The sequence below is a fragment of the Panicum virgatum genome, chromosome 1N (assembly GCF_016808335.1).
Source record: "Panicum virgatum strain AP13 chromosome 1N, P.virgatum_v5, whole genome shotgun sequence".
Lineage (NCBI taxonomy): Eukaryota > Viridiplantae > Streptophyta > Magnoliopsida > Poales > Poaceae > Panicum > Panicum virgatum.
This window is the reverse complement of record NC_053145.1, coordinates 65,975,983-65,989,087: the sequence shown is the minus strand read 5'-3', so window position 1 is coordinate 65,989,087 and position 13,105 is coordinate 65,975,983. Positions and strand designations below refer to the sequence as shown.

The 13,105-nt window shown below is 49.2% G+C and overlaps 2 protein-coding genes across 4 annotated transcripts; one reads left to right on the top strand and one right to left on the bottom strand.

The window, feature by feature from the left end:
* Positions 1–4,383: 4,383 nt before the first annotated feature.
* Positions 4,384–7,020, top strand: LOC120657640. 2 transcript variants are annotated; one of them, XM_039936025.1, is made up of 2 exons: positions 4,384–4,566; positions 6,294–7,020. In XM_039936025.1, exons 1-2 carry the CDS (start codon positions 4,485–4,487, stop codon positions 6,776–6,778), a joined length of 567 nt encoding a protein of 188 aa, XP_039791959.1. In that variant the 5' UTR covers positions 4,384–4,484; the 3' UTR covers positions 6,779–7,020. The 2 variants fall into 2 exon arrangements, 1 of the variants encoding a protein (XP_039791959.1); XR_005668251.1 differs by lacking the exon at positions 4,384–4,566 and adding an exon at positions 5,631–5,839 and having other exon boundaries at positions 6,294–6,770.
* A 169-nt stretch (positions 7,021–7,189) lies between these two features.
* On the bottom strand, positions 7,190–12,703 carry LOC120657639 (ABC transporter G family member 28-like). Of its 2 annotated transcripts, XM_039936023.1 has the most exons (14): positions 12,280–12,703; positions 12,117–12,193; positions 11,764–12,042; positions 11,616–11,679; positions 11,373–11,519; positions 11,210–11,244; positions 11,034–11,107; positions 10,037–10,884; positions 9,672–9,968; positions 9,091–9,570; positions 8,829–8,977; positions 8,149–8,438; positions 7,936–8,057; positions 7,190–7,822 (listed from the first exon to the last, which is right to left on the bottom strand). In XM_039936023.1, exons 1-14 carry the CDS (start codon positions 12,573–12,575, stop codon positions 7,666–7,668), a joined length of 3,315 nt encoding a protein of 1,104 aa, XP_039791957.1. In that variant the 5' UTR covers positions 12,576–12,703; the 3' UTR covers positions 7,190–7,665. The 2 variants fall into 2 exon arrangements, with proteins under 2 accessions (XP_039791957.1, XP_039791958.1); XM_039936024.1 differs by lacking the exons at positions 7,190–7,822; positions 7,936–8,057 and having other exon boundaries at positions 8,263–8,392.
* Positions 12,704–13,105: the final 402 nt, after the last annotated feature.

Here is a 13,105-nt window from a genome sequence, read left to right as displayed (position 1 = left end):
ACCAAAAATTGTTCCGTTTGAAGTGCGTTTAAGCTAATGTTGCCTTTATGGTGATGGTTTACGCACTTGAGCCGGGATAATTTAGGCGGTTCTGCCACAGGAGGGGGGGAGGAGGCGGCGCAGTGGAGGGGGCCGATGAGACCACGATTGAGCGAGATGCCATCGCAGCGCCGGCCGTGCGGCCGGGCCGGGGAGGGAGGAGGCGGCGCGGGACGCCGGATGTCACACCCTGAAATTTTTAAATTTCAGGTTGTGATTAAAATTAAAAAAATAAATAAACAATTTTCTCATAGTTTTAAATTTTTTTTCCAACATTTATTTTTCTTTACAGGGAATTTAGTATAAAAAATATATGATTGTCTTTTAAATTAAATGAGGTTGTTTGGTTTGTTTTGCATTCATGTCGCAATGCATTATTTTATTGTTTGTGGTTCAATTTGAATTCAAATTCCTTGAGTTTGAAATTGAATTGAATTTGTTTGTTTGGTTTTGAGAAAAGAAAAAAAAATCCGTTTTCAGCCCAAGATTCCAGCCCAGCCCAACCTCTTTTTTTTTCTTTCCTTTCTCCCTCGCGGGCCAAACCTCCCCCCCCCGCCGGCCCACCTTTTCACTCCGGCCCAGCCCGTCCCGGCCTCCCCCTCCTGCAGCCCACCGACAGGCGGGGCCCGCCTGTCGGGGTCATCCTCTAGCTCGGGACGGATCAGGACTCTCCCCCGAGTCCGGCCGCGCCCCAATTCCACGCCGCGCCGTCCGCGCGTTGGCGCGCACGCCAATGTGGCCCCGTCCCGCCCTATAAAGCGTCTCCCCGCGCCCCTTTGATCCCCTAGTCGCAGCCGTCGCCGCCTCGCGTGAAACCCTAGCACGCCGCCGCCTTTGGAGCCCGAGAGCTCTGTGCCGCCGCCGATCCGCCTCTTCGCTGCCGCTCTTCGCCGGCCAAGCCTTCCCAGACCTCTGCGTTGAGGTGAGGGAGCTCGCAGACCTGTTTCCCCCTTTCCTCTCACCTTCGCGCGTGCGCTATAGCTCGCCGGCGCCGCCCCTCCGCCTTACGCCGCCGCAAGCCTGCTCTGCTCGCCCCTACCCCGCGCAAGCTCCGCCTTCGAGTCCGTCGTGCTGCGCGCTCGCTTCCCAACCTAGCCACGCTCGAAATCGAGCCCCGGACGGCCGATTCCGATCTGCTCCGGTGACCCGTCACCGCGCCCCTCACCGCCGGCGACCGTGCGCCGCCACCGGCTCCGCCCGGACCCGCCGAGCCGTCCCACTCACCTAAGTCGCGCGCTCCGAGCCGCCAGCCGTCCAAGCCGAGCCGCCGACCCAGCTGAGCCAAGTCCGAGCCGCTCTGACCTATTCCACACCGTCAGATCTAGATCCAACGGTGCAGATTAGATCTTACCCGAGTCAAACTAGCCAGGTACCTGTCAACTTTGGTATTTTTGCAAAAGAGCCCTCTACGTTTTCCGAAATCAACCCGCGGTCTCGCCCTATACAAAACTAATTAGGTTTTGGCCCAAATCTTTACAGAAAAACCCCTGATCTTTAGGAAAATCATGCCCGCAGTCCAGAGCTCGAGTTTTTGCATGTTAGCCCCTGAAGATTAGGTTTAATTATGTTTAGGTCCCTGGTTTCTTCAAATCTAGCCCCTGGAAGTTCTGTTTCTTCGCAAATAAGCCCCTAGAGCCTTGTTTTAGCCATATCTTCCACGTTTTAACTCCGTTTTCATCGATTCTCGCGCTCACGTGATCCTTGCAACGTGTGCGATAGTTTTATGACCTTGTTATCCGCTGTGAGCATAGTTTTCTGTGTCTTGCAAATCTTTTCCATTAGTCCTTAACCTTTTAGTTAATCGCGACTAGATCCCTGAAGCACCGTTTAGTCTATAGAATCGCCATTTTAGCTCCGTTTTTCGCGTTTCTTGCGCTCTCGTAACCATAGCAGCGAGCCCTATCCTTTAGTACATTCTTTTAAAGTCTTTCTTTTGTTTTGGTGTAATGTTCTTAGATGTATCTTCTTGTTTGCTTTGTATGTTTGCCCGATGATTGTTCCGAGTAGAAGGATCATTGTTCGAAGATTGAAGATCAAGAGTTCCAAGTGAGCAAAAGCTGAAGAGCAGTAAGAGTAGCTTTTCGTTGGAGAAAGGCAAGTGACCGTAACCATCTTTCTATCTATGCTTTATTTACAAGAGTACTATGATTTAATTGGAACATGGAGAACCACCCAAGAAAATCGTACAACCACAATACTAATGGGCTCTGGTCTTGGCTAAGTAATTAGATGAACTATATGTTGTGTTGGGGTTGTTCCGCTTGGTGGTTGTGAGTTTGTGTTGTGGAGCGGGTGAAGGAAGCTGCGTCTTCTGAGGGACCGCACGGCAGGGACCAACACATACATATAGGAATTCTTTGTAAAGGCCTCGTAGCGTCCCTATGCAATCACACCTCGGAAGTGTGGTATTGTGCCTGATCAGCACATATGCGTGGTTGGGTTCAAAGTTCGTCAGAACTTTTACGTGAATTGTGGTGAAAGTGTACAACCTCTGCAGAGTTAAAACTAACCGGTTAGCCGTGCTCACGGTCAAGAGCGGCTTGGACCCTCACATGATTAATAAACTTAAAGATGGATTTAAATCACTTTCTAGTTATTTCTTGTGGCCTTGCTGAGTACCAACCATAAGTGTACTCACCCTTGCTTACTGCTGCTCAGAAGAACAAGGTGTGAGAAGTATTTTGAAGATGATGCTGAGTTCTAGGCATACGCAACCCCCAGTCGTTTGCCTGTGAAGTATGAAGCCTTCGTTTCCAGGATAAGCTGTAAACTCTGATAGTCTTTTATTTGTTTTAGTTCTCTTTTTCGTGATACTGTACTGATTATCCACTTATGATGTCTCTATATGTATGAAACTTGATCCTGGCATACATATAGTTATGCATTCGGTTTTGTCCTTAAAACCGGGTGTGACACCGGAGAGGAGGAGGAGGTGGAGGAGGTGGAGGAGGGGTCGGGGAGGGGGGGAAGGAGGTGGCCGGCAAGGGAGAAGAGGGGATTTTTTAGTGTATGGGACATTTTGCAAAAAGACCCTCAGTGAAACATGTAATTTTTTATAGATTTTCTGTGTCTTGGACATTTTACGAAAACCCCCAACAGCATAATAGTATTTTGAGAAAGCTTTATAGGTATCCAGTTATACCAAATCTGCTGGAGGGGAGTACAAAACCATAACCTAAATCTTCTCTCTCCTATACCTAAAGGCAAATTTAGGTATCCAGTTTTACCAAATCTACTGGAGATGCTCTTAGCAACGCATTATCATCAGGAAAAAATATATTTTACCTCCTCCAACTATCACGAAAGTTTGGTTTTCCTCCTGCAACTACGAAATTGGGTAATTCACCTCCCTCAACTTTTCAAACCGTGCATTTTACCTCCCTCGAGTGGTTTCGAAGACTGTTCGCTACAGTAACCGCTGTTTGCTACAGTAACCGCGGTTTTGTCTTTTTTTTATAAAAAAATAGTTGACTCTTTAAAAAATTATTGTAAATTATATAAAAATCATAAAATAAAAAATTCAATTTTGTTGGATTCCACATGAGAATATCTACACATTGAACATATAATATGATACGCTTTAGTATAAAATTTTTGCTACGAAGGTTTGACTTTGTCTTTTTTATTTATTTGGCTGAATCTATAAAAAATCATTTTAAATCATAGAAAAATCATAAAATAGAAAATCTAATTTTGTTATGTGGAATCTAATTTTGTAAATCATTGTAAATTCAATTTCATGTGGAGCCTAATAAAATTAGATTTTCTATTTTATGATTTTTCTATAATTTACAATAATTTTTCATAGATTCAGCCAAATAAAAAAAAGACAAAGACAAACCTTCGTAGCAAAAAATTTATACTAAAGTATATTATATTATATATTCAATGTGTAGATCTTCTCATGTGGAGTCCAAAAAAAATAAATTTTTTATTTTATGATTTATAATATTTTTTCAAAGATTCAACTGAATTTTTTTAAAAAAAGAAAAAGACAAAACTACAATCACCGGAGCAAACACGGTTACTGTAGCGAACAATCTTCAAAACCACTCGAGAGAGGTAAAATGTACGGTTTGGAAAGTTGAGGGAGCGAAACAGTCTTCAAAACCACTCGAGAGAGGTAAAATGTACGGTTTGGAAAGTTGAGGGAGGTAAAGTACCCGATTTCATAGTTGCGGGAGGGAAACCAAACTTTTCGTGATAATTGATGGAGGTAAACAGACTTTTTCTTTGGCATCACCATCGCTGCTAGTACTAAGCCCAATATAACAACTATTGTAGCCCATCAGAAAGCCCAGACAGAATGTAGGCTGTCTTTCTTTCTTGCCCAGCAATCCAATCCAATCCATCATCCCCACACAGCACACAAGAGCCCAGAAAGCACACGCCTCTCTGTCTCCATCTTCTTCTTCTTCTTCGAGAGGCTTCTTCCCTCCGCCGCCATGGCCGCCGCACGCCTGCTCCCGCTGCTCAGACGCCGCCTCGCCGCCACGATCGCCGACTCGCCCTCCCCCTCCTCCCGAGGTACACGGATCTATACCCCTCGCACCCCCTATCTCTCTCTCCGTCTCTCGATTGCTGTGTTTATGTTTATCTTCTTAGCCGTGCTGTGCTTCAATTCGGGTTAGTGGTGCCTTGTGCTCCAGCGGCCTCCACCATCCCCTAGCTTCAGGTTTATGCTTAGGTTGCGCCGTTAAGGTTTCGGTTTGGATTCGTGACTGGGTTTTGTGTGCCCATCAATCCATATTCATCAGGTGTCCGTCCGTCCCCATGTTCAGCAGTAGGCTCAAGGGGCGACCAGTTTATAACTCCAAGGTTTATGCTTTCCACAAGGCAATCCCCTCTCCTGAAACGCAGTCCTCACTGCTCTGATGACCAGGAACAGAATGTTGGAGTAATGGGCTTGGCCCATTACTTCTAAAGCATTAAAAGAATTTAAAACCCACTATTAATGCTAGGGAATCAATGCTTAATTCCGTACCGGGAATTGAGGAGGATCTCAACCGACTTAAAAGGTGGACTTCGTGTACACCACTTGTGAAGCCGGTAAGAGGAGGACGGTGAACCACGCGCGCTCACTCGCCTCGCCGGGCCGGGCCGGGGCGCGCCGCGCGGCGCGGCGTGGCGCGGCCGGACGTGACGTGCAGGTGCCGGTGCGACGTGATGTGCTGAGATGAGAAGGATGTTTTGCAGTAAAGAGTATTAAAACAGAGGGTTAATGTCGTCACTAATGACCGGACATTGAAGGCTCTTTACGACGTCCAGGTTCGTTGAACCTGAGGCACATTAACTGCCGCTCATCAAAGCCATTCATGATGTCCAGGTTCGTTGAACCTGAGGCATATCGTGCCTATATAAACCAGCACCCTCTCCTCTCATCCTCACTCATCTCAAGCACTCATCCAGGTACTCCTCTTCAGGAGACCTCTCCCTTCTCCCTCAGCTGCTTTCTGCCTTCCCCACCGCTAGCACTGCGCGCACAGGTCTAGCGAGAGCAGGGCCTCCGGAACCTCTGCTCGCTGAAGGTCCTGCACGGGACGCGGACAATTAGGTTTTTGGGAAGCGTCTTGATGCGACTGCTCGCTCCCTGAACGACTCCTTCGTCTACTTCCCGGCGTAACCGCTCCCTGAACGACTACTTCGTCTACTTCCCGGCGTAACCGTTCGTGAGACTGCACTGCGAACATCTTCCTGCATCGACATAGTTCGGCTACTTCGAGCAAGACCAGTCGAATAGCATGTCTATTCCAGCCGGTAACGGCGCAACCGGTGCCTCCGGCACTGGTCCCGCCTTGGGGTACTTACTAAACCTACTCTGGTTTAATTCTTTGTTCATGTTTATTAGTGAGAATAACATGAACACATGCACATATCTTGTACACACATTATCACTCATCTATATCATGAAATTTATATTAATATTTGGAATTAAAATATACCGAAAATTGCCTAGATATCTAACACAGAATACCCGACTGCTCCTTATGCTGATGGCTAGTCAGCCCCCCCCCCCTCGTTACTATTTAGAGAGCTACTACGGTATTACCCTGATTTTGCAAAGGCCAAAATAACTGCTACTCACTCCCAAGTTGTGATTGTGAGCACAAATGCTCTACTCGCACTTGCCGTTTCATCCTTGTGTGTACCATACCATAGCTCTGTTTCCAACTTTGAAGTGCAGACCAGTTTATTTCCAAAAAAAAAAGTGCAGACTAGTTGAGCGCGCAACTGAAAGCTCGTGTGAGTTGCAGGATTTTCGTTTCCTCCAACCACATCTGCGGGGCTAAGATCCCTCCTGACAGTTACCGAAGCAAGCAACAATGACAATCCTTCGGACCAAGAGCAAGACGGTTCCAAAACCGACACGCCTCCAGCTAGTTCAGCCCCTGCACCGGAGCCCAGCTTCAAGGTCAGAGATACCTCCAACCTGAAGATCTCGCCCAGGCATGACCTTGCCATGGTCTTCACATGCAAGGTCTGCGAGACCAGGTCTATGAAGATGGCCAGCCGGGATTCGTATGAGAATGGAGTTGTGGTTGCGCGCTGTGGTGGTTGCAACAACCTCCACCTTATAGCTGATAGGCTAGGCTGGTTTGGGGAACCAGGGAGCATTGAGGACTTCCTAGCAGCGAAAGGAGAGGAGGTGAAGAAAGGTTCAACAGATACTCTCAACTTCTCTCTCGACGACTTGGTTGGGTCTCAGGTCAGTTCAAAGGGGCCTTCTGAACAAAATTAGGATTCCCAAAACACAGTAGCTTTTGGTCTAGCAGGTACCTGTAGAACCAACATTAATATTGGAAAGCCCCACAAGTTTTGTCCAACTTCATGGCTTCTCATGTGTGTCTCTCAAGCCCATCGAGTATATGCCATTGTGATCTATTGCAGTGTAGCTGTTTTACTGAAAACTCATCCAGTGGTTTTAAGCCCACATGAATGACTGGTGAATTTCTTGTGAACTACCTGCATTTTGATTCTGTACTGAGTTTTTCCTTATCATTATTCATGCAATGTGGTGGTTAAATATGCTCTTATCACGAGCTTTCAGATGATTGTTATGATCATTTTAGATTTATGTGCATTGATTTTAACTTGCCTTAGCCACATGGTAATAATGGAAATGTCTCCGGCACATTACTTTTCTGATCTCTTACAGAGGAAACCCCATTGGATCTTATGGAGTGCAAGAACTCTTGTCTTGAATTTGATGGAGAATCAGTATTTTCATCCATCATACAATGAATATACACCCATAATGCCAATAATAACTACTCACAAGTTCTCCACTGGTGCAGCCCAAGATGTCGTGGCTACGCCAGATGTTCTAGTGTCCTAGTTATCTGCCGTACTTACACTGAATTTGCATATGAAATTTACATTGGATTGGAGGTGAACAAGAACAAGTGAGGTTTCAGCTAGTCTGAAAATGAGAAACACCTCTACAATTAATTTAGGGCATATATATACCTGACAGCTGTTTGCTATTCAAGAAATCTCCATCTCCTCATCTTCTAAATTAACCTGACTGTATGTATGTATGTACCAATGCAAGAGGGACTCTAATAATCTACAATCCTATTAGTATTACACTGCTGGAATTAATGGAATGAATAATCTACAATCTTGTTAGTGCTTCTGGAAGGTGACCATGCAGAAGAATGCTACGCAGCGGAAGACTATCCCGTTAGCAATGAGGACGCCTATACAGAGGATCTCGTGCTCGATGTTGTAGCCGCTCCTGACCAGCGAGCCACACCGTGTTATTAGCCACACCCCGGAGTAGCTGCAGCCCCAAACACAACAATCAAGATGTATGGCCAGCCACTAGCTTATTGAAATTTCAACTCATCATGCGTGTGCTCTAGTACAATCAATGTAACAACAGGACGTACGTACTTCTGAGCATTTGCAATGACAAACGCTTCCAGAGCCCACTTTGTGTAGCACAAATCGGCAAAGATGGTGTTCTTCTGCTGCGTTGCTATCAGGGTCAGGACGACGGGGAGCAGCGCAGACCACTGCAAGCATGCATGCATTGTATTCTCAGGACATGTGTAGAGATATGTAGCCCAGGTCGAGGTGAACACGCACTGGATCGGAGACACTCACCAGCTGTGCCGAGCTTGGCTGGAAGAAGATGGCGAAGGTGTAGCCGATGCCGGTGACACAGTAGACGAGCGCGAGGAGGACGACGTAGTTCTCCCAGATGGAGGACCTGGGGTTGTTGAAGAAGTAGAACATGGAGAGGTAGACGATGGGCTTGACGACGGTGTTGAAGTGGTCTATGGTGTCCTTGGACATGAAGTAGGCCAGGGAGCTCATCCCGGATGCTCGCTCCCTCCAGTAGTTGATCCTGTCAAGCGTGAACGATCGCAGGGCTCCAATCTTGCACAGCAGGGCTGCAAGCACCATTGGCCGTGTTTGGTAAAGTGTGAAATCAAGTTTACACAAACAGACGAACGTCCGCATGGAGTACTAAATGAAGTCTATTTGCAAAACCTTTTCAGGGACGGCTGCAATTTTTTGAGATGAATCTAATGACGGTAATTAATTGATAATTTGCTACAGTGATGCTACAGTAACCATCCTCTAATCAAGCGGTCAAAGGTCTCATTAAGTTCGTCTCGCGATTTACACGAGGGGTTGTGAAGGTGGTTTTGTAATTAAATTTCATTTAATACTCTAAATTAGTGGTCAAAAGGCCAAAAAGTTTTCGCGAAATTTTTTTTCCACCTCAACCAAACACAGACAGACAGAAGAAACCATGTCTGTCTGCATCGCATACTTACAGACTGCGATGACAGTGTACGTGTACCCCAGCGCTCCAAACGTCTCGTCGCTGACTTTGGCCAGTGTTCCCAGGCATATCCCGGCAAGACACAGTATCAAGTAGTCCACTCCTTGGATCCTCGCTTCCCGGAGCCTCTGCTTCCCGCACCTGCAGAGTATCAATGGCTGATCAGAAAGGCTAGCTCCTCTCTAGCTTCTTCTCAACACAATGTGAGCGAGGCTGTTGACAGCCAGCCAAAATTGGCAATCTTACGTACGTACCTTCCCAGGAAGTACCTGTACTGCCTTAGAATGCCAGGAGTATTGCGGTTCGACAGGTCCTGGGACGTCTTGTTGTAATCGTACTCATCCTTCTTCTGCACGAGGATATCTTTGACATTGCCCAGGAGCACTGAAACAATGGACGGCCCGGCGTCGTCGTGGCTCGAAGCGTGCCCGGTGCTTCCTCTGGATGACGACTCCGAATCCGAATTGCTCTGCAGCATGTCCCGTGGGACGTCGTAGCCGTTGTGCACCATCCATCTGATGGGCAGGTCCTTGACACTCACACCTGGGTTCAGGTTGGGCTTCACGATGCCCTCCAAGATGTCGATGTAGTAGTCCGGCGGGTTCACGCGCTCCGGGACGACGATGCCCAGCCCTGCGAAGTACTCCTCCACCTTCTTCACTGGCCCGTGGTACACCGTCATGCCCCCTTTGGCTAGAAGTATCAGATCGTCAAACATTCTGTACAACGTGTAGCTGAAACACCACAGCCATTGGATTGGATTGGATGGGATTGGTTGTTGCATCATCAAACTAACATTGGTTGGTGAGATTTGAAGTTTGCATTGTCCACCAACCTGGGCTGATGAACAACCATGGAGATGTTGACACCTTCGAGAGCTTCGCGGCGAAGAGCCCGGAGCAGGAGCAGGGAGGAGGCGCTGTCCAACCCAGACGTTGGCTCATCCAAGATGAGCACCGAGGGCTCCATCACCATCTCCAGGCCGACATTGACTCGCTTGCGCTGGCCACCGGAGATGCCGCGCTGCTCCACTGTCCCAACCAGAGAGTCTCGAATGGCCTGCAACCCCAGGGACTCGATCACCCTCTCCACGACGAGGACCTTATCAGCCTTGGACATGTCTGCTGACAGCCTGAAATAAACGCATCAGCAGCTTAGTAATTAATTATTAGCAGCAAATTATATATAGCTGGAACGTACCTGCATCTTGCGTTGAACCAGAGGTTTTCTTCGACGGTTAGGTTGCCATGGACGATGTCATCCTGGGGAACAAAGCCGATGATCTTCTTGTAGCCACGGATGGGTTCTATTTTACCATTTATGAGCACCAACCCCGACGTCTCACACCCGGTTGCCTTCCCGGCAATGGCGCTCAGGAACGTCGTCTTCCCTGCGCCGGACGGGCCCATGACGGCAGCTACACGGCCAGGCGAGAGCTTTCCCGACACCGACCACAGGAGCTTCTTCTTGCTGCCCTTGAGCGACAGAGTCAGGTCCTTGAAGGCGATCTCGATGGCCGGCCTCGCGGTGACGTCGTGGTCCTTGGCCATGGATATCACGCCCGAGAAGGTCATGTTGTGGTTCTCCTGCTGCATGGCCTTCTCCTTCTCGATCTGGCCGTAGGCGTACTTGAAGATCTGGCTACGGGTGTGCATCTGCTTCCCCGTGGGCTTCTTCAGAGCCTTGTCTCCTACCTCGACGTTGAACCCTTCGTCGCTGTCCGGGTTGTCCTCGAGCGAGCGCATCATGTCGGTGAGGTTGCTCTTCTTCCTGCCGGCGTCGCCCACCTTGGACGGCCCCGGCGACTGCGCCGCCTGGCCGGACGACTGCTTCCTGTTGCGCGAGAAGGTGCGGGACAGTTGCGACTGCAAGCCCACGCCGGCCTTCTTGGCGACGTCTTTGGCCGACTTCCATCGCTCTCGAGCTTGCGCGGTCTCTCTGGCGTGCCTTGCAGCGGCCTCTCGGGATTTGGCTTGCCGCTTCTCACGGTTGGTCAGGATTTGACCGGAGAAGTTGTAGATGATCAGGAGGACTAAACAGGAAGCAACCTTCATTCGCATACGTACGTATATACAGCAACAAAAATAAAGTTAGTGATGTATATATGTCAAATCACTTACTCAAAAAAAAAGGAGAGATATCAATCAAATTATTTTGTGATATATATATATACAGTAGTGATAATAATGTACGTTACCACGAGCAGTGCGCCAAATATAGTGATGTCCTGGGTGGCAGAGTTGGGCGGGCAAGAGCTCTTCTTGTAGCATCCTGCATCAGTGCGTAGGAGAAGCTTGCATTGAGATGCATGATCAGCAGGGCTCCAAACTTGAATTTGTGAATAATTAAGGTATGTAAGACTGGGCGGCTTACTTGTCTGTGAGGTTGACCCCTTCCTACAATAGTACCTGAAAACAAATAACCCCTCAGCATCCGTGCATGCATTGCTACCTAGAGCCTAGTAGAGGAATGCATGGGGTAGAGGTGGAAATTAACAATGTTATTGAATAATTAGCAGATAGCTAGATAGGATTACCCACTACTACAAGGGAGTTTCTGAATGGTGCTGGGGCAGTAGAATCCAGGTGGGCAGAAGATGTCATCGGCTGTGACCACGTCTGCCCAAATGTCAGCAGCACCGCAGGTGTGATTGGGGTTCCCAGGAGGTGGCTGGTAGTTGTATCTGCAATGCAATGCATACTGACCATGGATCAATTGGGCAATGCAAGCAAGATGGACGACGACGACGACGACGACGACGACTGTACTTAGTACTCACGGGTCACAGATGCCTGTGGAAATGTTGAGGTCGGACCTTGGACAGTAGGCACCCAGAGGGCAAGCTGCATGCGTGCATCATATTATTGTATTGTGTTATATTAGCGCACGCAGCAACAAGTAACACAAGAGAATTATTTGCAGCATACGGATCATGCAGGTGAGCCCATGTGGGCAAAAGAAGCCCGGGCAGCAGGACTGGCACTTGAGGGCCCTGTAGGGGATGTCCTTTGCGTTCTGGAGGTCGATCTTCTGGTCGTCGCCGGCCCTGCAGGCCCAGCCGGGCTCGCAGCCGTCGATCCACGAGGAGAAGTTGCAGTTGAGGTTGGGCCTCACGTAGTTGGTCTCCCCGTTGTCGCCGCTGTCCAGCAAGCTCTCGAAGTAGAACCTCATCTCAGCCGCCGTGCAGACGCGCTGCTCAAGGTCTCCTGTCGAGGCCCTTTATTTTCATCAAAATGCACGCCAACAATTCAGAAAGAATGCAGAGGGATTCAAAACGTACCCTTGGTCTCCTTCATGCAATTGGTTAGGAAGCTGGTGTCCTTGGAGAAATCGAAGGCCTTATTCCACTCCGTCTCCCTGCACGCATGTCCATGTCATGGCCTCATGGAGATTGGGGAACAATCATCACACAGGAGAGCGAGGAAGCTAGCTAGCGTTCGTACGTGTCCTTGATGCAGTAGTCGAGCTGCTTGCCGATGCTCCTGGCGAAGGACGAGGTGAGCGCCTTGAGGCGGCTGTTCATGGCCCCGGCCACGATGGGGCTCCCCGCGATGAGCTGGGCGCCCTTGTCCCCCTCCCCTCCGGCTCCGGAGACGTCGTCGTCGTAGTCTCCGGTGCCGCCGCCGGCGGCCTCCGCGAGCGAGAGGCGCGGGGACGATGACATGTCTACGCCGAAGGTGATGCTGGCGCGGGCGGCGGACGACAGGAGCAGCAGCTGCATGGCCGCCACCCAGGCCATGGTCGTCCTGCTGCTGCTTCTCAGTGGCGGCGGCGTCGTGAGGGAGGCGGACGGGACGGGACGGGCCGGCGGTGCTACGCCAACGCCATGCGCGCGCGGAGCCGCACGAGAGGAGAGGAAGAGGGCTGGTCGTGGTCGGTGACGGGCGTAGCGGTGGTGATGGTGGCGACGAGAAATAATCGGCGGGACAAGTGGAGGAGAAGCGCAAACAAAACAGGATCACTTGTTGACACGTGGGCGTTCGTCTCGAATGGGCCTGAGATATGGCCCAGAGAAGAAGGCAGCGCGGAATCGAAATTGGGCCGTGGCCCAGTAGTATTAGTTTAGAATGATAGGATAGCATGATGAGCCCCACCCGTCGCTGGTGGTGGGCTCGCAGTCGCAGCTCGCTCTGCGCATGCCGACCTCCTGCAGCAACACGCACTCAGTCCGTGTTTAGTTCTTTATACTGTAAAAATTTTGTGTTGAAATCTTACTAATTTAAAATACTGAATGAAGTTTATTTACAAATTTTTTTGTATAGATGGGTT

Excerpts from the sequence above, each read along its gene's own strand:
- LOC120657639 (XM_039936023.1), bottom strand. The coding sequence starts at position 12,575 with ATGGCCTGGGTGGCGGCCATGCAGCTGCTGCTCCTGTCGTCCGCCGCC. Across the intron at positions 12,194-12,279 it reads GACTACTGCATCAAGGACAC|GGAGACGGAGTGGAATAAGG; the intron begins GTACGAACGCTA and ends ACATGCGTGCAG. Across the intron at positions 11,680-11,763 it reads TGGGCTCACCTGCATGATCC|CTTGCCCTCTGGGTGCCTAC; the intron begins GTATGCTGCAAA and ends GCACGCATGCAG.
- LOC120657640 (XM_039936025.1), top strand. The coding sequence starts at position 4,485 with ATGGCCGCCGCACGCCTGCTCCCGCTGCTCAGACGCCGCCTCGCCGCC. Across the intron at positions 4,567-6,293 it reads GCCCTCCCCCTCCTCCCGAG|GATTTTCGTTTCCTCCAACC; the intron begins GTACACGGATCT and ends TGTGAGTTGCAG.